Here is a 24,988-nt window from a genome sequence, read left to right as displayed (position 1 = left end):
AAACCCATCCTCAGCTCCCCAACAAATCTCTCCTAAACAAGGCAATTTTAAAATCAGGGGAAAGTATCTGAAGTGACTGTTTGATTATTGCTGACAATATGGGGCAACTGGGAGAGGCTACCACACACACACAGTCACACATACCCAAGGACATGCAAACACATGCAACAGGGGAAAACCTGCCACTTAAAAGTCAGCTGCTAAACAAAAGATTTCTCTCTTATGTAACACTGAACACAGTCAATATTCCTATGTGGATGTCAAAACAGGCTTCATGTAGGACAAAGTTGGGTCGTCCATTCTCTTCCAGTTGAACAGATCGCAGAGCCTCGTGAAGAAAAGGGCCATTTGTTTGAAAATACTCTACTGAGCACGCTCTACCTTGCCACTGGAATATGCCAAGCGCTGTCACAGATGGCAGGCTCTGACAGTTCCCATCCGTAGTGTCGATACTCGACAGTTCAGCACAAGATCAGTGACATTCTGTCTCATTAGAACCACGCTAATTATCACAGCTAGTTCCAGGGAAACCATGTGTTGCGATGGTCAATTTGAAGGAGTCTGTGCATCAACAAACTGGTAATAAGGATCAGACACCTTATTATACGACAGCATGCTGCCTATGATCTGATTTACGGAATCAGAGGCACTGGGGCGGCCGAGGAGGCTGGCAGTTTATGAAACAGTGTGTTTAAACCCAATTCTTGAAGTATACCGCTTGAAAAGGGAATTGTTCGAAAATGACACAAAATCAACTGGAATTGTTGAATCAAAAAAATCAAAGGAGAATAGATTTTTTTTTTTCTATTAACCTATAACAGAAGTAGATTAAGACTTAGGAAGAAAAACAACATCAATTTGACAATTAGAAATCAACTCTGCAAATGGTTTGGAGTTTGTATTTTAAAAGTTATTTGGCAGCCAATTACAGAATGGCTCTATTCCTACATGTCTTTAAAACAGACATTTACTTTTTAGTAGGTCATCTACAATTTTGTGTCATTTACCAAGCAAAAGAATTGAATCAAAAAAAAAAATACTTAGAACAAATAATTTAAAAACTGCTAAGCCACTAAGGTTACTTTCGAGATGTTAATGGCTGGAGAGTGGGTGGGACTGAGTCTCTGCCCAGGCCCTCTGCCCTCCGTACCACCTTTGCTTGAGGGTGGGGAGGAGAACAGTTTCTTTCCTATTGTCATTCTGCATACACTCACATTCATTGCTCATTCACTTCAGGAGGCCTTTCTCTTCAATCTTCCAGTGAGGGAGGATGCTAAAGCTAGAATAAAACCTACCTTCATTATCCAAAACATAAAAGACAGCTGAGACTCCTGACAAAAGCTCACCTTCCCATCAGGCCGTTTGCTGGCGATCTCACACCTGCATTAGGTTCTATGTGGAGTTTAACTGGATGACAACGGATTTTCAGATGAGCACCCACTGTGAGCTAACTCCCTTCAGTGTGCTCATTTCGATGTTGTCTGTCTTAAAGGGCTGACCAGTGCCTGAGTACCAAAGAGCTTCTGAGTCAGGGGTCTCCCTGAGGTCCTCCTACCACACTCTGTGGCTTATGCTACCATTTTAGGATAAAAGGTGGCCTGTAGTTAGAGAAGATTCTAAAAATACTCAAGCTTTGTAATGGATAAACCACTGCTGTATGGCCACACACAGTGGCCTTCCTCACTTCCTCTCCAAGACCCTCTTTACACAATATGCACAAATTTCTTTTTCTCTAAATTATACCTAATATTCACAAAATACCAATATTCACAAAATGCTTTTTCTCTAAATTATACCTAAAGTTCCTAAAAATGGGGAAAGTATGCTCAATGAATTTCAACTCTATTTGTAACCATTAAACCTAATAAGCTAGTTGCAAATATATATATAACTTTCAGTTCATCAACTTTAGAGGTTAAAAAGTGAGATTTTTAAAATCATTTGAAAATAGTAACAGGAAAGCCAAAGGTCTTTTGTTTGACTTAGTACTAAAGGGGTAAAATTTTCTTTTACAGCACTTTTTAGCCAAAAAAATGGGCAAATGCACACTTAATAATGTTGGACCTGGGAGATCAAACCTTAGACTTACCAAAACATGTGCTTGTTTTAGAGCATAGAAATCTAATCCTACTTGGATCCACAAATTTAACTAGTCCTGAAAAACATCATCTGGCATGCAATGACAGACTGCCATTATGACAAGAGTAGTTGGTATTTAAAGCCATTGGTTCCAATAGGCTGGTTTAGTATTCAACTAGAGATGGACAGATAGATCAATGTTCTGGAAAAGTATAACAATATGGATTCCCAGTACTAACACCCATGACATTTTCACCAATTGTTACCAACAACACCCTAAACAGGAGACCAGGGAACCCCTCCTTCCCATCCAAGAATCTAGTACAGGGCTTTGTCACGTGCTAAACTTGAGCTCCCAGGAGTGAGATGGGAGCTGCAGGGAGGGGCTGTGTGTGCTCCAGCTTTCTTCTCCTTTGTTCTCATCACTGTTCCTCTTGCCCTTCCTCCTTCGGGCAAGCAGACCCCTGAGCTGCCAATGACCAGTCTGGCTCTACCCAGCTGGAAAGAACGAGGTATAGCTTGCAAAGGAATAGCCCCCACCAAGGACCCTCTGCACATCTAGGAGATGGGCTCTGAGGACACAGCATAGGAATCTCACAGACTGCTGAGAGATAAAGCACCAGAAGTGAGAGAAACTGACTCACACGTCTGCGGGGCCTCCTGATTGCCTTAAATAAAGAGTCTACACAGGTGAAATCGTGCCACAGCCAAGTCTGTGACGTGAACATTCTAAAAGAATGCATTAGCACCCAGCTTCTTTCTACCCAGAGCATCTTCTTGAATAAAACTGGAGGTGCCTTCCCTAACATGCCAGGATACAGCATCACAGATTCCCTGGTTGACTTCTAGCTGTTGTTACTATAAATTCTTTTATACACTACATTGTTTAGCCCTAGTTCTAGCCCCACTGATTTGTGACAGTTTGCTTGTATTTAAGACATCTCAACTAACCACACCTACAAGTCAGAGGAATGCTTGATTTCTTTTAAACCAAGGAACACTGAAGACCCGAGTCCCTCTCGTTCATCCTACAGCCTTGCATTTCACAGACAGAGTATCTGAAACGGACAGAAGAAACAGAAGTGTCTTTAAATTGTCTGGTCTATTCTACAAGTCATTCTATTTTTAAGTAAAAATCCTCTTTTTTGTGTGTTTAAAAAATAAAAAATGAAAATAAACTCTGCTCATGAATTCAGCCCAACCCACAGTAGCCAACGTTCTCTCCCTGCCAAGATCGGAAAAGATCACGCTGCAAGCATGTCTGGTCAAATGTAACCTCACTGGCCCCTGCTGTGCCTAGAAATACCCTGACCTGTGAAGCAAGCAAGAGGAATCATTTCCTGATGAGGATGGAGACACTGCGGAAGCCCGACTCTGCCCATGCAGCTGGGTCTGCAGGCTCTACTCTGCAAACACAAAATCAATGTAAAAATTACATGTACAAGGCAAGGCCTATGGTGCTGTTAATGTCCCCTTGCTGGACACACACCTGAAGTCTCAGAGCTCTCCAGGGGGTTTCTGTGGAATAAAATTAGATTCTAACATCTGCCACTATTAAGAAAAAAACTCCACTTCCATCTCCCATATGAAAACACTGAAGCCAATGAACAGTAACCAAGCCTTGACACGGTAATGGTTATTACCCAAATCAACTATTTTTTTTTTAAACAGTAAAATTAGCAAATCCTTCTCCCATAATAATTTGAATGTTATCAGACTGAATGTTTGATAAAATTCCAATTTGACTCACCTGGAAAAACTGCTGCATATTTGAATGTCCCAAATAGAAAGTGTATTCTTGTAGCTACTCGAGTTATATTCAAGGAACATCATCTTTTAAGTTTGCAGGAGCTGGATTTTCTAATCAAGCACAAAAGTAGCCTACCTCCAGTCTGCATATTTCATTTAGACAATTCTTTTAGAGTTAAAACAATCTCATTTCTATTATTCATCAAAGAGATAAGATGATGTAGTACTAGCTAAAAGGCAGACTCAACAAGGGTAGGCTCCTTCTAGACAAAATACTTCATGCATTAGTCACTGTAGAGCATGCTTTCCTTTTAAAATGGAAGGTATTCCAAACACATAAGTACATGATAAATAAATCATTTTTCTGCATGGAGAGGACTGAATCTCTTACTGAGCACATTATAAATGCTGTCCATTTGTGTCTAGCACTCTGTAACTTAAAGGCTTATATGCACATATTATACATTTTACACACCCCACTTGGAAGAATGTGATTTCCTTCTGAAGAGCCCTAGATAACTTGTCTGAGATGTAAACGATTATCTTAGAAGTTATAAATTTTTACCATGTAAAGATCAGTTTTGAAGACTTTCCATTAACTTTTCTGTTTCCTTCATGAAACATGAGAGCAGAGGAACAAAACCTAAATTCAGCAGCTACCTTTGTGGGTCAGATCTCCTCTGTCATGAAACATACAGTCTCTGGTCTCTCACTCCTGGGTAATCCCCATATCTCTGCATGTGTTTTCACAAAGAAGGCAGTAGAACACCTAAACTAAATAACCAAGAAAAATCTACAAAAATGCTGTAGGAAGTAGAATACATTAGTGATTGGGAATAGCTGCTATTCAAGGGGATGAGAGCCAGATGACCACTTGGCCTACAGCCTCTATCTGGCTCTTTGGAGTTTCTTCAGCCACTAATTGGAAGAGTTTACGTCTGGGGTAACCTTGGAACATGGAGATGGGAGACACTTAGAAGCTATTCACCCACATTATGGAAATGTAGACTTGAGGTTCAACACAGGACAGGGTAAAAATGACAAGGATGCTTAGAAATGCTACAGAACATCCAACAAACCTCAATTAGCCAATGTGGTTTCTAAATCAGTAACTCAGCCCAAAGGTGGGGAGTCTCTGCTACCACTGAAGAAAGAGTCGAGCCATGGGTAGCTAGGCACTTATCAGAAAGGAAATGGGAAGGGGCAAGAGTAGTAGATGGAGTTAAAGGACAGGTGACAGGCAACTAAATGATACGCACTGAAAAGCTTTAATATTAATTTTTGTTTGTTTTGTTTCATGGCTGACCTGATTATAATAATGTGTACATAGCTCCTCCATTTTGGAGATTTGGAGAAAGAGCCTGGCCTTTGTAGGAAGGCAGTCTATTATGTAATTGGACAGGCCAGGGTGGGGTAGGGGTGTAGGATCAGAAAGAAAGGCAAAATACTATATATTTAAATAGGAGATCCTCATCATAATTAGACTAAGTAGTCAAAACAAGAATGTGCCGGGTGGGTGGGTCGACTGAGACAGGACATTTCTCCTTAACGCGTAGTCTTGGCATGTGAATGAAGATGTCTGAAGAAGCACACAGGTCTGAAGCGGTTCTAACATTCTATCATAATTAGAAACATTTCAAGAGCCCTGTAATTTCCAATCAAAATTACAGTAATTTCCGATATGCAAGCCATGATTCATGACAGAATTTTACATTCCATGAGAGATTACGGTGGCCTGATGTATGACATGCTGAGTATAGCACTAACATAAACAATTCAGTTTAATGTTTAAACAGTGCTCGATGTTTAGAATCTCACAATAAAAGAAACATATTATTGTAGAAATTATCACTTTGACAGTGATTGAAGGGTAAGGCAGGCATGCGGCCTGTAAAGCTATAATTTTTTACAGTCCACAGCTTGAGTTTAATCATTTTTATATAACATTTCCAAGATATCCCTTAAGTATTCATCCGGCCTACAACTTAAACAGGAGCAACATGTTCCTAAAGTAAAACCCCAATTAAGTACCATTATTAATACAGACAGTAAAATTTCAGGAAAAGCCAAAAAGCATAATGCTATACATTTTCATGTTCTAAGTACTCCTGGAGTTGTATATTTTATAAAATATCGACAACACTTAGGATGTTATATAAAAGAGCATTTAATGATTATGAAAATGGAATTGTGTAACATTTCAAGTTATTCAAATCTCACCCAAGCCCTTGTGTCTTTCTAAGTCCCACCAGAGTGTTACTAAGACCTTTTGTGAAAGAGTTTTGTATTCTAAACTTCTTAAAAGTATGCCTGGCTCTGGTGAAGGGCTAATAGACAATTGTGAGTTTGTTCTACCAGATGATTCTAGTAAATAATTATCAACATATGAGGGTCTTATTTAAGTAAGAGGTCTGTCTGGTAATAGGCTCTATGATCTAGCCATTGTGACTTCCTGTTTAACGCTATGCAGTTACCAGAGTTGGACAAGTTTGCTGAGTGTGGTATAGTTCAATTTATCTTGTGTGCACCTACAGAAAAATTGAAATCACTAGTGTGCAATGGTGTATGTGCTTTAATAACTACCCAATAGCCATAGGTAGACTAGTTGCAAAAGAAGTTGTATGATATTTTGAAAATAAAGTTGAAGGTCATCTGAGGAATGACGAAACAATAGTAATTTACATGTTCTATTATGAAATACCAGCCTAATAAACTGTACACATGATAGTCCACTTCATAAAGCAACTATTAACTGCCTCCAGAGACTGCCCTAGAAATTCTTGGTCTAGGAGTGGCTGCTGGGGGTCCAGGAAACCCAGTGTCTCCAACCTATATCCCAACACTACTGCTCAACTGAGTTCTCTACATAGTACTGGAGGCCACAGCCTCTCAGCAACGCCAACACACTGAACACAGACATGTCTTTCATTGACTGTCACAGGCATCGCAGATAAACATTCTAATGCATGATAGTGGTACTGACCTGGCTTTTTGTGGCAGCAACCTTTGCAAACAGTGCTTGGGATACTTTAGCACGCTTCATTTCCTGCTGAATCTCATCATAAATGGAGGCATTAATGTTCATTGTATTGTTCTCTGGTTTCCCATTCCTCTCAGTGGCAAGAGTAGCTGTTTTCACCTACAAAACATTTTGAACATGGCTGTCATTTTTCATTAGCCAAATTGATTCAAAGCTTCTCAGGCTGGGCATCCAAGCTGGGCACCGTTACTCCTTTTATGATCAAGGTGATCAACAGTGCGGTCATTCAACATTAGTTATTGCCCCGAGATCAGATTGCTTAAGTTAAGGAAGTCACACTGTCACAGGTGATTGCATCTGTAATGTGACAGCAACTGCCAGATGACAACCAGGAAAAATAATGCCATAAAGTAAGTTTTCTGGAAAAGAGAGGAGCTTCAAGGACCTGAAAATACTAAACTAATTGTCTTCCAATTACCTCCCATTTCAGCCCTAACAAAGGAAATTCACAATTAAAATCATAATGCACAGTGCAGTGTCTTTGCTGGGTGCCCAGTGCCTAATAGACAGTTACCTCACTGATAGCTGTTATATACTATGGCCTCTTTAATTTCAGACTTTTTTAAAATGCCTTTCCCTCTTATGTTTCATTTTAAAATCTTCCATAATAAAGCCATTTACAGAACTGCATATTTAAATCTTCTATCCATCCATGAACAGGTAGAAAGCCTTGCTCAATTATTGTAAAGGCTGGTTGCCTTTCACACGGGATGGCCAAGCTGTTCTGTCTGATTATCTCATCTTTTCCTAGCATTCTGCTATGAAATTACTTCCTTTTGACTTATAGAACTAGACTAGAAGAAAGTTTCTTAAAGTGTAATTGAACATTTCTGTAAGTTACACAAAATATATCCTTAGTGACCCTACAAACATATTCAAAATGTATAATCACTCAAAAATTTGTATCAATCATTTGATAATGGAGATAAGAAGGGATAGCTAGAAAAATGTCCTCAACCAACAAAGACTGGGGGTTTGAAAACCAAATCTCAACCTTAAAATTTGATACTATTATTTTTTAATTCCAATTTTAATTTTTATTATATGCAGTTATATGAAACGGTCTTGAAAATCTTCTTCTGAAAAATAAGCTGAATCTTTCCTAGGAAACTGGTGAAAATATAATTGAAATCTCAGTCTGGAGGCAGGCTCATGCTTCTCATCAAAGGGAAACAATAAGGAGCTCTCTTAGGGCCCTCTATGGAGACCAAACAGAAAAATTAAGCATGTTAGGATAAACGCACAGATAATAAATGTCAACCTGTAGGTTCCATGTTAATTTCACTGTTCCCAAAAACACTTTGCATGAAAGTGAGCAGAGGTTGCTCCTGAAGAAGATTATGTTCTTGAAATCACACAGAGGTCCCATGAAATGTACCTCTGAGTCCTTCAAACTTCTAGCCAGGAAGCAAAGTCATTGTTCCCTGACTTATCTGAGTCAGGGAGAAAGGTACAGAGCGAGACCCCCTCTACCCAACCCCAGCAGCAGAAGGAAAGCATCAGGCTGTGCAATGGCTGGCTGCACCCCAGGAAGGGTAAGCACAGAGGGTGGATAACACTGTCACCTGTTCTCAGTGTGAGTGGCAAGGATCTCCGGCTCCTTTTCCAGCTCTGGGTCTAGACCAGCAAGGGGTACATTAAGACTGGAGGCCACTAGGAACACACAGGGCTTTGAAGCCATAATCTGCTAAACAGCACTTTAGGAGCCAGAAGAGTTAACACATTACCATAAATTGCCTACAAAGTTGCTTTGGTGAGATTTGAAACTTTGCTCTGGGGTGGTCTTGCTCTGAGGCAGAGGAATAGATTTGATCACCCCATGGGGTTCCTTCTAATACCTATTTTTCTCACTGCTTAAATGAAAGAGAAAAGCCATTTCAATTGCTTTGGAAATTGAATGTTATGGAAATGGGGGCCCCGAAGTCCATCACACTAGAAGAAACAGTTCCTGGTAGCATTCTGTGTAGCAACAGGAACAGCTCTGGTTTTAGAAAACTTGGGATTTCACTTGGTCTTACAATTTTCACTCTTTAGTAAAAATTAAATTGGAGAATTTAAATTTCTGTGATACTGTTTCTAAATTTTTCTTTAAGTTTTCTATAAAGCAATCACAATGTGAACCAAGAAGCAAGAATCCTAAATCACAAAACCAACTAAGTTTCCTCGGGGTATGGGGGCTGAGTGGTGGGGAGAAGCATCGAAGGAAAAGAACGTGGAGAAAACTTTTAAAATATACAGTTAGTACCTGGCCACATTACTCAGTGAAAAAGTATTTAGCAAAGCTCTTCTTGCTGGCCCAGATATGAATCTTATCACAGATAAGCCATTAGAATTCTAGAACCACATTTTTTCCTAAACACAAGCTATTGCTTAAGGGGAACTGACTTGGCCAGCTTTTCAAAATATGAAAGCTGATTTTTCCCCCAGGTAAAAAATGGAAACAAAAATCTTTTCTATTACACTCTACTAAGTACTATTTTTGCTTAGTACAAAAAAAAAAAAAAAACCTTCTTTAATCCTGGTTTAGCTTTTAATATTATATCATCCATTAAAATTCATAAAGTAGTTCATCCTGGGCAAAACAAACTACTCTTCACTCTTCTCCACAAATAGCACAGGAGGTAAAATAAATGCAGTTGCAATCGGAATAGCTTTTATCAAGGTAGGGCACACTACTCCATTATTACGGTGGCGCCAGGGAAGTAGTTAAGAATGGGAGCCTCTATTTACCCTCCCGTGTAGGGACAGGCTGCAGCACTGGGGTCTGCTTTTTGTTTCACAAAATTGTGCAGCAGAGCACACATTTTACATGTTTGCTTCTTCTCTGATTGCTAAATGCATCATACTTTCGGGCTTATAAGACTAATACCCTTTGGTCTGGTTGGCTGAATATGCTGTACCTGGTGCAGGAGAAGCTCCTTCAAGCATATGGTTCTTACATACACAAAATTAAAGTTTTATGTTCTTTTAGTAATTATGAGAATAGAAACTGGCATTTATTGTCAGTTTATGTGTGAATGTATATTAACCCTTTGAACTATGTATCAACCCACAGTAAGCACCATGACTACTACTCTACTTTAACTGAAAACGTTGTTATACAGAGGTGAAGTAACTTGCCTCCTACTCCAGGCAGAGCTCTGAACTTGAGTTTGCTGAAATCTGTGCTTACCTCAAAGACCAGGGAGTTATGTTGTATATGTTCTTCTGTGGGGTCTGCTTAGAAAACTTCTTAGAAACCAACACATGCTGGGCCTGCTTTTTGGAAGCCCTTTGCTAAGTCTAGTTCATTGAGCTCTAAGTTTTAGAAGCTAATGGCTTTATAATTAACATTAAAAATCTAATCTAAATTTCATGGGCATAATTAGGAGTTACGGACAACAGTCCTATATCACACTGTCTTCAGTGTCATGGCTTGAACTTTTTAGATCTGTCTTTCTTATGTAGGAACAATATTACTTTCCAAATCTAGACCTTTACAAGATGACCCTTAACAGGAAGTGTTAATGTTTTCTCAGGAATCCACAAATAACACTCTCCTCACATGCTGACTTCATGCCTGTAACTGGACATGAAGCCAAGGTCCTCCTCAAGGTACATATATTCCTTATATGGACTTGGTACATTTTCTAATACATTTCTGTGAAGTATCACACCTTACAGGGAAAGAAGCTAAAGAATCTCAGGAAGAGATGCAAAAGCAGTTTAAAGAACTGTATACCTCACTTAAAAACCACAGCTTGTCAAACAGTTCTTAGAGAAGTTAAAATTGGAAAATTAGCTCCAGAAGTCAGCATGTATAAAATACACAAATAACACAAGAAAATGCCTATGGTAGAGGGCATTAGTTTAAGCCTATCTTTTCTGTAGGACAAATCATCCCCAAGAAATAATCACTAATTTTTATTTATAAAAATCCTTCTATTAAAATCATTAAGCAACTTTTCACAGCGTAACCAGAAAACAAGTCTCTAAGGCAGACCAAGATGTATTTCTTATGATGAAAGTTTTGAAGGTGAATGTTCTTTAAAATACCAGAAATATCATTGTGAAAAGTCATTCCAAATAGATCATTTGTCAAACATTTAATTTACTTCATCCAGACAATCTTCTTGAACATTCCTCCTAATCTAACAACACAAATTCCCATTTTCTCTTTCATCCTTTTCCTAAAAATTGTGTATTTTGATGAGATGTCTTGAGGTAAAGGAAACTGCAACAAATTTAATTAAGGATTTGAAAACTTTAACTAAAACCTTTCACTCAGCTTTTTCATTTTTCTCCTAGCAAAAGGTTGGTATCAGGATTCAATGAATTAATGCATGTGAAGGTTCTTAGAAAACCGGGAACCGTCATCAACAAGGTATTTTTCCTTTTCTAATTAGAGCATGGAGCTTACGAGAATATGCTGCTGACAATTAGGTTCAACCCAGCCCCAGATAGAGGACAAGGGCCATCATGGCTGCCTCTACTGGATTACCCAAGATAGGTCTGCACTAGAGGCATAGCACCAAGGCTGGGTCAGCCATGAGCTCTGTTGTTTCCTGTAGCTGGGCTGTCTCCCAGAAAGGCATTTGTAGGACATCTTTCTGGAGACTATCCAAGGAAGCCTCATGTTAAAAGATGGTTCCAAATCCAAATCCCTCCATAGTTTAGCACCTTGGTCTGGATGCCCCAGGAACACTATAACATCTTCCCAAAATAGGAGCAAAAGAGATTCCAGTCTCCTAGGCTTAAGTGTCTGGGGTGTCCCATGAGTCACCAAGGACCTCTGCCTTTCACCTCTGGTGTGATTTTTCTTTTGTTTTTCAGGAAGAATCAGAGTTCAAGTCCAAATCAAGATTTGTCTCAAAACAGGTTTCAAAACTCTTTATTTTACAGGAAATGAAATGCACAGTGATTTCACAAAGACTTTTCTCTGGTAATGCACAAAACTGAAGACAGTTTTGTAGGCTGTCTCTGTGGAAAACACCAGAGACAGTTTAGTTACCTGTAGTGAGCATATGAACCTCTCTTGGGGGTTCCATTTTAACTTCAACGGCTGATTCAAAACAGTTCTAACTCTCCATGCTTTCCCCAACTCTACTCATTTTGCAGTGAGATAAACAGATCTTTTTTTTTTTTTTTTTTTTTTTTTTTTAATTTAAAGTGTTGCTTAAAGGGTAGAATGTAACCAGTTGGCAGCAAGCACTGTTATAACATTAAGTAATGCAAATGGATTCACAGAAGAACAAATAAGACACACAGATTGCATGTACCAGACACTCACCTCTGGATTTGGTTAGACAGCCAATAAAAAACCACGCTAGGAGAAATCTGGAAGCATTTCACCAAGGAGCTACAGTGCCTACCCACTTCCTATGTTCACCACTGGTTGAACACCCCAACTATGAGCCTGGTTAGTCTTAACGCCCTTTGAGAACAAATACAGTGATGGGTGTCTCAACCAAGAAATCTGGAACTTAGGATAAAGCAAATTACGTATGTTTTCTACCCCATATAGCATGGACATATGGTATCTTTATAAATACACACACAGGAAAGTTATCGAATAGTATCTTAAGAGTATGAAAAGAAATATCACTTAAGAACTAATACAACTTTGGCTCAGAAAACAGTCAATGAATAAGGATTAGTGTGATCATCAGAACCATATTTAGAAAATAACATTTCCCAAATTCTACAAAATGAAAGCTGTTTAAGCACTAAATTAAATAACTGGGCATATTGAAAAGAGAAGACAGTAGGTGCTAAAAGTCATATTGTTATTAAAGAAGTATTTTAAACACCTCAGAACAAGACAGGGTAAGGGCAGCCTAATGCCCCCAAGTGTAAAATCCCTATCTGGTTACTGTATAAAGTAAAGATGTGGGGAACACTGAAAATCTTAAACTTCTTCATATAATAACCTACACAAGTCATATATGTATTTACAGAGTTCCTAACTCCGGATTTTAGGAACTATTTTATAGATGAGGTTACCAATCTAAACATAGTAGCTATGAGTACATGGGCAGCGTATGTATGAACACTGTGACCCTTCTCAAAGAACAGAATTATCTTCACAGCCTGCTCCTACAGACATTAAGACAGACTGATTTTCACTAAAAACAGATTTTAGAAATAATTTCTTTAGAGCATTCTGTCAGCAGTTCAAGAACCTCAACAAACAGCTGGAGTGTGTCTGGTCCTCATGTGTAGAATTCTGTAACAGTTTCATTTCTTGCCATTGGATGGGCATTTCCTATACTTCTGTACTCGGAAATATAGGGACTTTTTGTTGGTTATTGATGAAAAGAAATCATCAACATATGATTATGACACTATATTCTATGAACACTCTGAATTTACGTTCCATACTCAACTTCTGAAACAACTTCAGAGGTTGATCCTAGTTGTATGGGTTGTACCTGCCACAGACTAAACATGGGAGAAAATACATTTGCTTGTGGATTCTAAGTCCAAGCTACGGAACTTTCATCTAATGGTTTGCACTGAAAGTTCCTTTCTTGACTTCTCACAGTAGTTATACATAGTTGTAAGTTTAAGACTTGTTAAAACAGCAATGCACAATAAAGTTAACTGGAAGGTAGATTCGTTTTTCCTTCCTAAAAAGTGGAACATTTTGAAGAAAATGAAAATGTGCCCATTTCTGGGAATTCAGACAGAATTCTTTATCAGTCTCATTTAAAGCTGCCTTCAAGGATTGTATTAAACTTAATTATGAAAGATTACAAACGAGATGATATGTAATTGGTACCAGCTGCAGTCCGTATTGGAAAGCATAAATATAAATGAAATTACTATTTATTTTTTATTTACTATTCAAATGGCAGTCCTCAAACTAATGACAGTAACCAGGCCTTATTATTTCTGTTCTGAGGTGCACAGAATGCATCTGAAATAACAATAGTAGGTAGCTATGTCACTTTTTCAACCATCAAGAACCCAAAGGCTTAGAGCAACACAAGGCAGTTTTCTTTTCCCTAATTAGAACTGGACTGTTTTCCATCAAAATTAGTGATTTGGGATGAAATTTTTAAGCAAATTTATGGAACTTAAAAAAATCTGTATCTATTTATCCAATTTCTTGCTGAGAGTAATCATGAAATGTTTTTAGGACAGCAGAAAGAACTGCAAAGAAGAGGCGGGGTCACCTGGGGAGGACGGCTGGGCGGAGTGCTCAGCAGCGGGGCAGGACCCATGGCAGAGGCAGCGTTTAAACTCCTTTCCCTCTCATCCTGGTATATCCGGTCTCTTTCGGCTTCCGGCAACTGTAGGAAATTCTGCATAGCCCGAAGGTTTACCAGCAGGGACTGGGATGCAGTCTTGGGGTCCTCTTCCTTTCGGAGGATTTCAGAGAGCAATCCCTGCAGGGGAGAAAGACTCAGGGTGAGCTCGCTCCTGGCTCTAGCCAGAGGGTGGGGAACGTCCTATCCCATGCCCTTTCCATGCCCTTTAGAAAGTGAGCAGTCAGAGGCCTTGAGTCTGTCTCTACAGGAATATATTAGCTACAAATGAAATAGTGGAGAAGAGAGCCTCAATTGTATCCTTGGTTTTATTAAGCATCTGCTTTACATATAGCAGAAACTGAACTGGCCTAATTGGTCTCCTTCCTTTGAGTAGCTTAACTTGCCGTGAAATCTTTCACAGAAAGATAGTGGAGGGAAGTTAAGAGTAAGTGAAATCCCCATAGCACAACAGCATTGAACTGTACAGTTCTCAAGCTGGGAGACAAAGGCACAGGACGACCAACAGCAGACACAAAGCCATTTCTAGAAGAATGAGCTGAGCATTTGAGGAAGACACCAGAAAAGGAGCTGCAACACATCACTCAAGACCACTAAGACTTTTGTTTATGTAGAGAAGATTTTGTTATTCCTTAATCTTCAAATAACAAAGTGTCACAGTTAGCCACTTGAATTTGCTGTTTAAGGGAGAGAGACTACCATAAGTGATTGCCAAAGGTTCTATACTACACCAGTAGGTAACAGGTTGAAAAATTTGAACTTCAGAAACCACAGATCAAACCTGAAATATATAACCACTCTTTCACACTGTAAAATTCTATCCCAGAATTTGACACATTGAAAAGAATATCATCCAATCTCTTGAAAACTAACCATCATTACTAGTAAAAGTAGAAACTTACAAACTACTAGAAACTTCTCTTAAGATGTTTTTCTTCCCTTAACAATGTAGTACCAAAACAGTTTTCTTTTCCTTTGGAAGAATTTGTTTTTAAATGGTCGGTTTCCTCCTGATGCATTTGGAAGGGAGCATGAAGCAGAAGTGCAGCCAAGCCTGCTCTGGTCACATGGTAAGACAGAGGAGCGTGGTGTTCAATCTCAAGCATGAAGTGTGGTGTGTGGGACACCAAGAAGCTCTGCGTTCTTTACTCAGACACATTAGACACTCACCGTCGCCACACCAAGATTTCTGCATAACCTGACATGCCATCCCCACCCAAACCCTGCAGAAATGGTCAAACGTGTTTATTTAAGTGAGAAAAAGCAAAGGGGACTCCCCAAAGTTTTAACATTTGGGGACTGTCATCATTTCTTGGAAGCATAAACCTGGTTTTCTTCCAAATTTCTCAAGTGAATGCATCATGTTGCCTGATATAGCATATGAGTAGATAGTATAAAAACAGCCCCTTTAAAATAAGTCATTTGATTTATAAGCTGATGTTTAAGGGGGAAAGAAACCTCCAACAAGCTCGGTGGAACTGAGTCAATCATAAAAAAAAATCTCTCAATTGGTCTACTGCAATCAAAACCTGGCTGTTATGCCTGCACTTTCATAAGAAACGTTACTTAAGAATTGAGGCACTTGTTCTTTTGGCAATGATTCTAACTAGTAACTGCAGCTGGGTCTACTGAGAACAAAACGTCTTGTCAACTGAACTCAGATTCAAACAGGCAGCCAACCATCCAGCTGTTTGGATGGGCCAACTAATTAGACTACTCCTGATGCATCTTATAGGAATGAACATACAAGGCACACAAAGTCTGTGCCGTTGCTCCTGCAAAATATTATAAACTTAAAAAAACAAACAAACAGCAGCAGCAAAACCTTGGAAACCAGGCATGGCGACATCCTGTAACCCCATCCCTAGGAAGGTTCAAACATAGTGACTACACAGCGAGACTTTGTCTCAATAGAAAAAAATAAATAAATAATAAATAAATAAACAAAACCAGTAAAAAAATTGTGGCTGGTAATGCAATACATAGCAACTGTATAAGAATGCATAAATAGATGGAAGTGTTGAGTATTTACAAACCACCATGAAATCCTCAAGTCAACAGTTAGTTTTGTCATCTTAGTCCAATACTTTATAGTTGTTGATAAACATTAAAACAATTATGTGGATATACACTACAGAAATAAAAAAAAAAAAGACATTAGAGTACATTCTAGTGATCATGATGGGCTATGATGAACATTACTTCATAATCAAGGCCATGGGTCCTTTCAGCCAAGGCACTCAGGGGCCTTCACTAAAAAGTCGCAATTGCATGGTGCTTTGTAAAATGTCAATTTGCATGAAGCTACTAACTATTCAGTAAATTAAAAAAAAAAAAATCAAGACAAAAGATACCCTGTATGTATTTAGGTTTTTCCTACACCAAAGTACTTGAAATTAGTAGCCATCTAAAAAAATCTCAAAAAGACAAAGTAATATTCCCATGTCTCATAGCAGAGAACTATAGTGAGAAAGTCAAACCCATGGAAAAAAAACCCACAGAAACACTTTCTCTCAAGTTCTGAGAACAGAACACTAAGCCAGGGTGTGGCTCAGGTAAAAGACAGGTCATCACTTGGGAGAAAACTGGGTGGGAAGTCAGCACACCTTTTCATCTGAGCATAGGAGTACTACCTCTGCAGAACCCTTCCCCCAAACTTCATCACCCCTTGGAGTGGATGCAAGATTCCTGCCTGGAGTATGTTGACTCTCCAACAGTGTTCCAAACCCCAGACATTCAGAGAGCTTAAAAGCAGCCGGTGTAGACTGTCTATTGGTTCAGATTTTTTTTTTTTTTTTTTTTTTTTGGCCCAGAGCTTTCAATGAGGGGAGTGCCCCCTGGTGGAAATGCCTGAAAATATTGTCAGAAACCATATGATTAGTGTTAATTTTAAAAATTACTTAAGAGTAATGTAGAATAATCTGGATACAAATGACTACTTTTAGAACTCAGACACTAGAGAGCATGTCCTAGTCCTGTTAGGTTGTTGAATGGCTGATGAATTCAATATAGATATAGTCCCTTTCCCTATTTTATATAGTTCAAATATAGTGCAGACATGGCAGGTAAGGTCAAGGTCATTTGTATTAATTCTTCATGACTGACTGATACAGATATCATTATCAACAATCCATCATACTAAAGAAATAGTATGTGAAGGCCATGCACTCTCTTACATCATAGAATTGGGTGAAGTACCAAATTATAGTCATTTTGTGTACCATAGGTGCTCAAAAAATTCACTGAACTAAGTTAAGTAAAATCACTAGTAATCTTGTTTGTAAAAGGAATTAAAAAACCTGTACGTTATGAAGGGAGTTCCCAACATGTCATGAATATTAATTTCACTGAAAATAAGCTGTTGTTCCTTGGGACTTCACATCTTACAAATAAGTAGATGTGTGTAGTATATATGAAAACATAAAATTATTCTGCATTGTCATTACTTAGTGGTTAAGTGAGAGCTCGATTTTTTTCAATTAAAGAATTCATTTACGGATAAATTCCTAAGCCTCTCTTTTTCGCATTCCGACAAGAGTTATACAAGTTATTACGAGTAAAATTCATTAGTAATTGTAAAAGAAAGAGAAAAACCTCCAATAAATATTATCAGTACTTCCAAAAGCTCATTATGAATTCTTTAAAACAGCAGATAAATGGAAGGGACGGCCACTCTGAACAAAAAGCCTGCCTGGCCTCCAGCTTGTCTCCTCTTTGAACATAATCACTGATGAAAATAGATTTTATCAGCTCCATGGAACTTCAAAGCCCGCAGAGAGAAAAAATGATTTGAGGCAACCTCTCTCCTAAAGAGGAAGACAGAATATTCTCCAGGCTACCTGCCTGTTTGGTGAGTTCTTGATCACATGTCCAGGTGAAAGACAATTTTCAAACTCCACCTGTCTGTGGAATCATGCCAACCAAGTTATAAACACATACATTTGCCTCTGTCTCTTGGTAGGCTCATCGAGAGCTGTCACGCCAGATAATGGTACCTTTTTACCTTTTAGTCGATAGTGATATGGACAGTGGACTTTTCTTAAATTACACTGAAGAATTATAGGAAAACAGTAGTGATTTCTGTTATACTTAAGCAGGTGGATTTCTCTCCACCACATAATTCACAGAACTCAAATTCAATAACATTGTATGATGGTCCATTATTACTATTATCAGTTTTGAATAATCCATCTTCATTCTTTATTTTACTGGAAAATAAAGTGTGCCAAAGACAGGAGGGAGGAGGAAGAGGGGGAAGACCACTGAGCAGGATCAGAGTTAAACTCTGGGTTTATGTAAGTTTTTAAAGAAATACATTTTCTTGTATCACAGCCTTTAAATGACGGTACTACAGAGAGGTGAACTGAAAAGTGTAAGTACAGAAGCATTGGCATTCACTTCTGGCCATAGGTTTCCATTAAAAAGACATCAAGTAGACATAACTGAACGAATGGCATATGCTAAAAGCTACTATCTTCGGCAGCAATTAAATAACATATGCCCATCATTCAGAAAGGGAGAATTCCTTAAAACAAGTAATTATATCAATTTCACCATAAATTTTCAGAAATGGTAAACTTTTTTAACATCATATGTGACAGAGGATTATGGTTAAATTTGGGAAGCCCTGTTTAGATGAGGAGGGGATTCTCATGAGTAAAAACAGGAAATCCAGGGTTTTAAATTTACTCAGAGCTGTCAATGATTAAAATAATTCTCAGTTCCTAACCATGCCACCTATTACACCCATGTTTTACCGTACTCTGCATAGGGTGCAGTGTCTTTCTCTACCATAGCAGAACTTGCCTTTTTATGGACATATATCACTGTGATGTTTGAACCTGGGTTGGGACTGCACAGTGAAGGAAGAGCACACCCACTTGGGCTGTGCGATGTCACTGCACAGCTCTTGTTGCTACATATGCATCAGCATGTGTATTTTCGTACTCCACACTCACACCCTACTCTCACTCTGCACCTGCTTTTATTGAAATGCATACACTCTGAAATAAACACACTACATGCATTCATATGAATGTATAATCACTGAACTAAATGCAGCTGCGTGTGGGCGCGTGTATGTGATTTTTTAAGTATGACCACTGAAAATTACATACATGCTTGCGTGTGCAAAAGCTGGCTCTCAATGAACATCTAAATAGCCACATGAGACAACTTCTATTTAAATAAATAAATAATAAATAGAACAGTTCCAAACAAGGCCCAATATCTTCTTCTGAGAAAAACCAATTACTAACACATAAAGGTTTTAAACCTGTTTATCATCAAATAATTTCAAATAATTCTGGATAGTGATTTTTCTTTTTCTAAATTGTCCATTTAAAAAGTGGTATCTGGGTGAAACTATACCATGTTGTCGATGCTCGGAAAAATGAACTCATTGCTCCTCATATGAACCACAGAGAATCTGCCTTTTTAAAGACACTAACACCCCTTACTGTAACAAATGGTTCAGATAACCACAGATGTTCTATGTAAGGACCAAGGACAGACAAATAGCATCTCACAGGCACGGTGAGGAAGTGTGCTGAGCTGTCGTTCCTTTTCTTTCTTCACACACACAGAGCACACATCTTTGTGCTTTAGTATGCACCTATCTGCTCAATTTTTCAAGCGCTTATCAGTAAATCTATCATCTGTGTCTAAGTCACTGCTCTCTTTGTCTGAAGGCTTTTAACTGAATTCAACAAACATTGTCCAACTTTCATGTAGAGTCCCAGTTTTGGCCCGGGACTAAGCATTACTAGTAATTAGTGTATTTACAAAATAAAAAATGTTACCATAAATCAGAATTTCTAGAGGGTGGCTTTTAATTCACTGATTTTTTTTTTTAAAAAAAATCTATTGTCCCCAACTGAATCAAAGGATTGTATTTAATTTATTAGCTAATAATGAACACAGTTTTAAAGCTGTAAAAACATGGACCTTGTTTAAAAAAATACACACACACACACACACACACACACACACACACACACACTTAACCAAAGACAACCCAGTGTAAAAACCATCCTTCTGAACAGAACAATAGCAAAGAGAAAATCGCCCTGAGACCCCACCACGTCTTCTGACCCTCAGTCTAGCCAGGGCTGCCAAACACAAGTCACGGCTGGCATTCTCCCAGGCTCAGCGACTCTGCCAACAAGGAATTAATACTAAATTATTTTTGTACCAGAATTTTATTCTTGTAATCATGTAATAAACAGAATGACTTAAAGATGAAAGGAAAAGGAGTCAGATTTAGAAAAAGAGAGAGAAAGACAGAAAAAAAAGACACCAAAAACATGGTTAAAAAAAACCCGAGAAAACTGAAAAGACATTACGGTCTCAAAGTTAAATGTTGTTCTTATTTTAGCGTGCTTTGGAAAAAAAAAAAAAGAACACCATATACATTACATTAGCATCTTAACAGATAAAATAATAACTTTATAAATACTGAAGATACTATCCTTTCAGAGAAGATTGTGTCTCAGAGGAATCCGTCCAGGAGGGAAAGGTGTAAACACTAGGGCCATTTGTAGGCTTCAGTGGGAAGTCCAAACTGAGTATTCAACAAATGCCTACAGGCCAACTGAGCACAACTCTGTCCTACAGAGAGGAGTGAAATGCCACCAAGCCATACCCATCCCTCCACTGTCCTACTTAGCGATCTACAGTGTGATAAGAGATTTTATGGTGCTCAAATGTCTACTATCTGGGACCTATTTTTTTAAAAAAAGCATGCTTTCTCTGGTGTGAGGTGAAGTCTGTTAAAGTACAACCACGGCCAGGTGGTGGTGGTGCTGGTAGTGGTGCTGGAGGTAGGGGATGGGGGCGTGGGGGTGGGACAGGGGGTGAAGGGTGGCGCACACCTTTAATCTCAGCACTCAGAAGGCAGAGCCAGGTGGATCTCTGTGAGTTCAAGGCAGGCTATACAAAGAAATTGTGTCTCAAAAAACAAAACAAAAAAAAGGAAGAAAAGACAAAGAAATCACTTTGTACAATGCATAACCTACTACAGAAATGAGGAAAAACACAAGAGTGAGGTGTGGTGAACATGAACAAACCATGGAGGAAGGCAAGCTAAGAAATGGCTACAGAGAATTAAATGAAATCCCTAGTAAGCTGCATAGTATCAAAAAAAGTTGAAGAACTTCAACAAAGCACACAAATGCATTGAAATCTGATATGAAAAGAAACATGGAAGAAAACAGCAGGCCAGACACTTCCTCACCTTCTATTGCTAATAGTTTACCATTCAACGCAGCAAATACAGACAACGCCAGTAGTCTGCCCTTGAAAGGGGAGCACAACCTAAGGAAAGAGGTGATGGACAGGCACCCTGACAGCAAAACATCAGCACAGACAGGGCTCAGGAATGAAGCAAGGAGAAGAGAGGCAGGGAACAGAACCAAACTGACCTGAGTTCTGTTAAAAGCCACGCGTGCAAACACTGCCTGGGAGATTCCCGCTCTTTTCAGTTCATCCCGCACCCACTGGTAGATTTCTGAAGAGACTTCCGTGTTTGTTGAAACCTGCTGCTCCAAGGGCTTATTCATGGACCTACTGACAGGGGGAGGGTGGTTCAAGTACTGTTGGTTTAAGGACTGCTGGGCTAAGAGTCTGTTCACTGCGTACTGCTGGTTCAGCAACTGCGCCATCACCAGCTGCTGGTTGACCAGCTGAGGACTGATAGGTGTTGACACAAGCCCAGGGTGCAGGTTCGGAAGAGGGGTCCGGACAGAGGGCTGGCTGCCATGGGAGAGCTGTGCAGGGGATGGAGGTTGCTCGGCTGTGTTCCCTGGGACCGGCTGCTGGCCAAAGTTGACGTGGTTGGTGCCTTGCTGGGATAGTTCAGACAGACTATCCATTTCAACTAAAGTAGACAAAAAGGAAAATCAGGCTCAGACAGCAATTAAGAAAATTTCCAACCATTTCCTAATATAAGAAATATAAAGAAAACAGCAGGCAAAGAGCACACTGAGGAGTAATGATGCCAAGACAATTCCAGGACACACTATACCGGGCAATGGCTGTGTTCTCCTCTACAGACAATGCCACACACTCTGAGTACATGACACACTCCTGCTCTTGTTTTGAAATGTAGCTTAGATTTAGTACAATGGTTCTCAACCTGTAGGTCAAGACCTCTTTGGCAAACCTCTATCACCAAAATTATTTATATTATGATTCATAACAGTAGCAAAATTACAGTTATGAAGTAGCAACAAAAATAATGTTATGGCTGAGGGTCACCACAACGTGAGGAGCTGTATTAAAGGGTCCCAGCATTAAGAAGGTCGAAAACCACCAATTTAAGGCATAAAATCTATTATATACATATTTCATATGTTTGCTTTGGGGTCAAACTGCTTCTTAGTTACAAGCGCGAGAAGGCTTTATAAGCAACAGCTGTTTCTTTTAAGATGGTTTCAAGAATATTGTTGGCTTAATGGCAATGAGAAACTGTGAGCTAAAGTAGCAGCAGATAATAAATAAACTATGATTAAAAAACAACTAGAAAAAAATTACAAATGCTTCCATATTATATTAACTCTAGTAATCCTGGCAAAAGAAGGATGTAGTTTACATAACAGGGTTTAATAAGGTGGGTATAACAGCTGGCTGTCACTCTTGGCGTCATATGTGGTTTGTTTCATTTAAGGCCAATCATGGACACATAAGGATATCAGCAAATACTTCTCAGGATAAAGCAAAGGCGAAGAGTAGAGCAAGCCAGCACACCAGTGTGGCTGAGGCTCAAATGTCTTTAATAGAAGTGTGGTTCTCACATTATCTAAGGACAGGGCAGAAAGCTACCCTAGCACAATGGGGACGCTTTCACGACTCTGCAATTTATTTCCACCTACCCAGAATGAATGCTTCTCCCTTGGCTAGAACACTTATGTGGATTGGCTGAGAGTCAGCTCTAAGTGTGTCAAATGCTGTGCTGCTCCACAGAAGAGACTTGAGGGAGACTGAAACCAGAGTGTAATGTAGACAAGGAAGCCTTTTCAAATGTCCACACTTCTCATGTATAGGATCTATCCAGATCTTAATCATCGTTTCCCTTTTCATTAAATGTGTAGATTTTTATAATCAGAGGAACTGGTCATACTGCTATACTCCATGATATATGCAGAATATAACTAAGAATGGGAAGAAACCTTCAGTTTCTACCAGTGACATCAGCCCAGTGGGCCATTCACATGGAACAGTAATTCAAGCAATTATTCCAAAAATTGATGCACTGTCTTCATTGCAGCCCTAAGCTATAAAAGGCAAAGAATCCATTTTGGTAGATGGATGGCCTTTCTTCAAATATTAAAAGCTAAAACATGCTCAAAATTCGGGTCTCTTGTCTCTAAGTCTTTAGGAAAAGTTATTATTATTGTTACTATTAAATGAACTGAATGGTGATAAACAAAGATTTACAATAAGGCATATTGCCTTGTATAAGAAACACTCCATTGCTGTTTAATTTTAAGATGTATCATTTGGAAGATACAGTATGTGAAAGAAGAAGGTACATTAACCTTAACCATAGTGTTTGCTCCTACGAGCACGAACTGATTGACAAAGAGAAAATGCCAGATTCCAAACGCTCAGCCACAGCATGCAACTGTGACCTGTCCTTTTACACCTCAGCTCATCTTGATGCATGTCTTATGTAACAAATGTTGACCTAATGCAGCAAGTTCAGAGAGGGTGCTGGGCTGGAACTGAAAGTTCAGAAATGACAGTGTTGGTTCTGTTTCTGATAGGAAGGCATTGGGCTCACTAAGGCACCTATCTGTGGAGCCTGGAGCCATAAAAACCACTCCATCTCAATGGTAAAAAAACCAAATAGTGTTCAGTAAGTTGAATACAGTTAAATATGGTTTAAAAGCTGGTGTGAAAACAAGCCCTTTCTCTTTTTTACAAAAAAAAAAAAAAAGAAAGAAAAGGAAAAAAAAGAAAAAAATCCTTAAAGCATGATTATCTCTGTGAGGAAATCACAGCTGATATTAGTTATTCAAGGCCTGGTTAGGTCTTCACTGAGATGTTACAAAATGACAGCTCTCCTCCTCTCGCCTCGATTTCCTGCATGTCTGACAACCAAGTCAGTGTGGCTGATTTAAACACAAACATTTATTGAATTTAATTATCTCATTATACTCATACCCACTCCCCCACCCCCAAAGAAACATTCTAAATTGATCTCTAATTGGGCAATCAAAAGATCTGCCTTTCGATGTGACTTTGATAAACCCCCAAATGACATGCAATGGTATGTCGCCACAGCAAAGGGATGGGCTTTTTTTCTTTTTCTTTTTGCTTACCCATCATATCCTTTGTCTTCTTGAAATGTTTGTACCACCTTCCAAATTCTTGACATTTTGCTGCTGAGACATTTGCATAGTACGTGCTGTTCACAATGGAGGAGATCATACTCTGTGTGGAGAGGAGAGAACACGTATGATACACCATGGCACAAGGTGGGGGCCCACAACTTCAGCTGTGGGAAGTTGTACCTGCTCTTAGTTTTTCTAAAGCAACTGGGACCAAAGCTTTAGCTTCTTAGAATCCATTAAGTAGATCATCAGATGCTTCTTGAAGTGGCAAGTGGCAGCCTCCACACTGGCATCTGCTCTGGCACTCATTCTCCAATCTTCATCCACGCCACCTAGTCCTTACAAATGTGCACTAACCCCAATTAGTCCAAACCCACAAAGATGACGTTAGGGTTGAAATATATAAAGGTAGGGTATTTTGCAGCAGTGACGGAACCTAACATGTTTGCTACTCGAAGCACAGTCCAGGCACCAGAGCCATAGACACTACCTGGGAGCTTGTCTGAAATGTAGTTTGGAGCCCCACTCTGACCTCC

The 24,988-nt window shown here is 39.1% G+C and overlaps 1 protein-coding gene across 6 annotated transcripts in view; it reads right to left on the bottom strand.

The window, feature by feature from the left end:
- Satb1 (SATB homeobox 1) overlaps positions 1-24,988 on the bottom strand; it is a 92,305-nt gene that overhangs the window by 21,659 nt on the left and 45,658 nt on the right. For all 6 annotated transcript variants that reach the window (XM_036167561.1, XM_036167559.1, XM_036167560.1 and 3 more), the window contains exons 6-9: positions 24,441-24,552; positions 21,540-21,994; positions 14,026-14,238; positions 6,812-6,967 (exon numbers count right to left, since the gene is read on the bottom strand). In XM_036167561.1, coding sequence (XP_036023454.1) covers positions 6,812-6,967; positions 14,026-14,238; positions 21,540-21,994; positions 24,441-24,552 — 936 coding nt within the window. The remainder of the gene's footprint in view (positions 1-6,811; positions 6,968-14,025; positions 14,239-21,539; positions 21,995-24,440; positions 24,553-24,988) is intronic.

Source organism: Onychomys torridus, chromosome 18, assembly GCF_903995425.1.
Source record: "Onychomys torridus chromosome 18, mOncTor1.1, whole genome shotgun sequence".
NCBI lineage: Eukaryota > Metazoa > Chordata > Mammalia > Rodentia > Cricetidae > Onychomys > Onychomys torridus.
The sequence above is the reverse complement of the archived record's forward strand: the minus strand, read 5'-3'. Positions and strand labels throughout refer to the sequence as shown.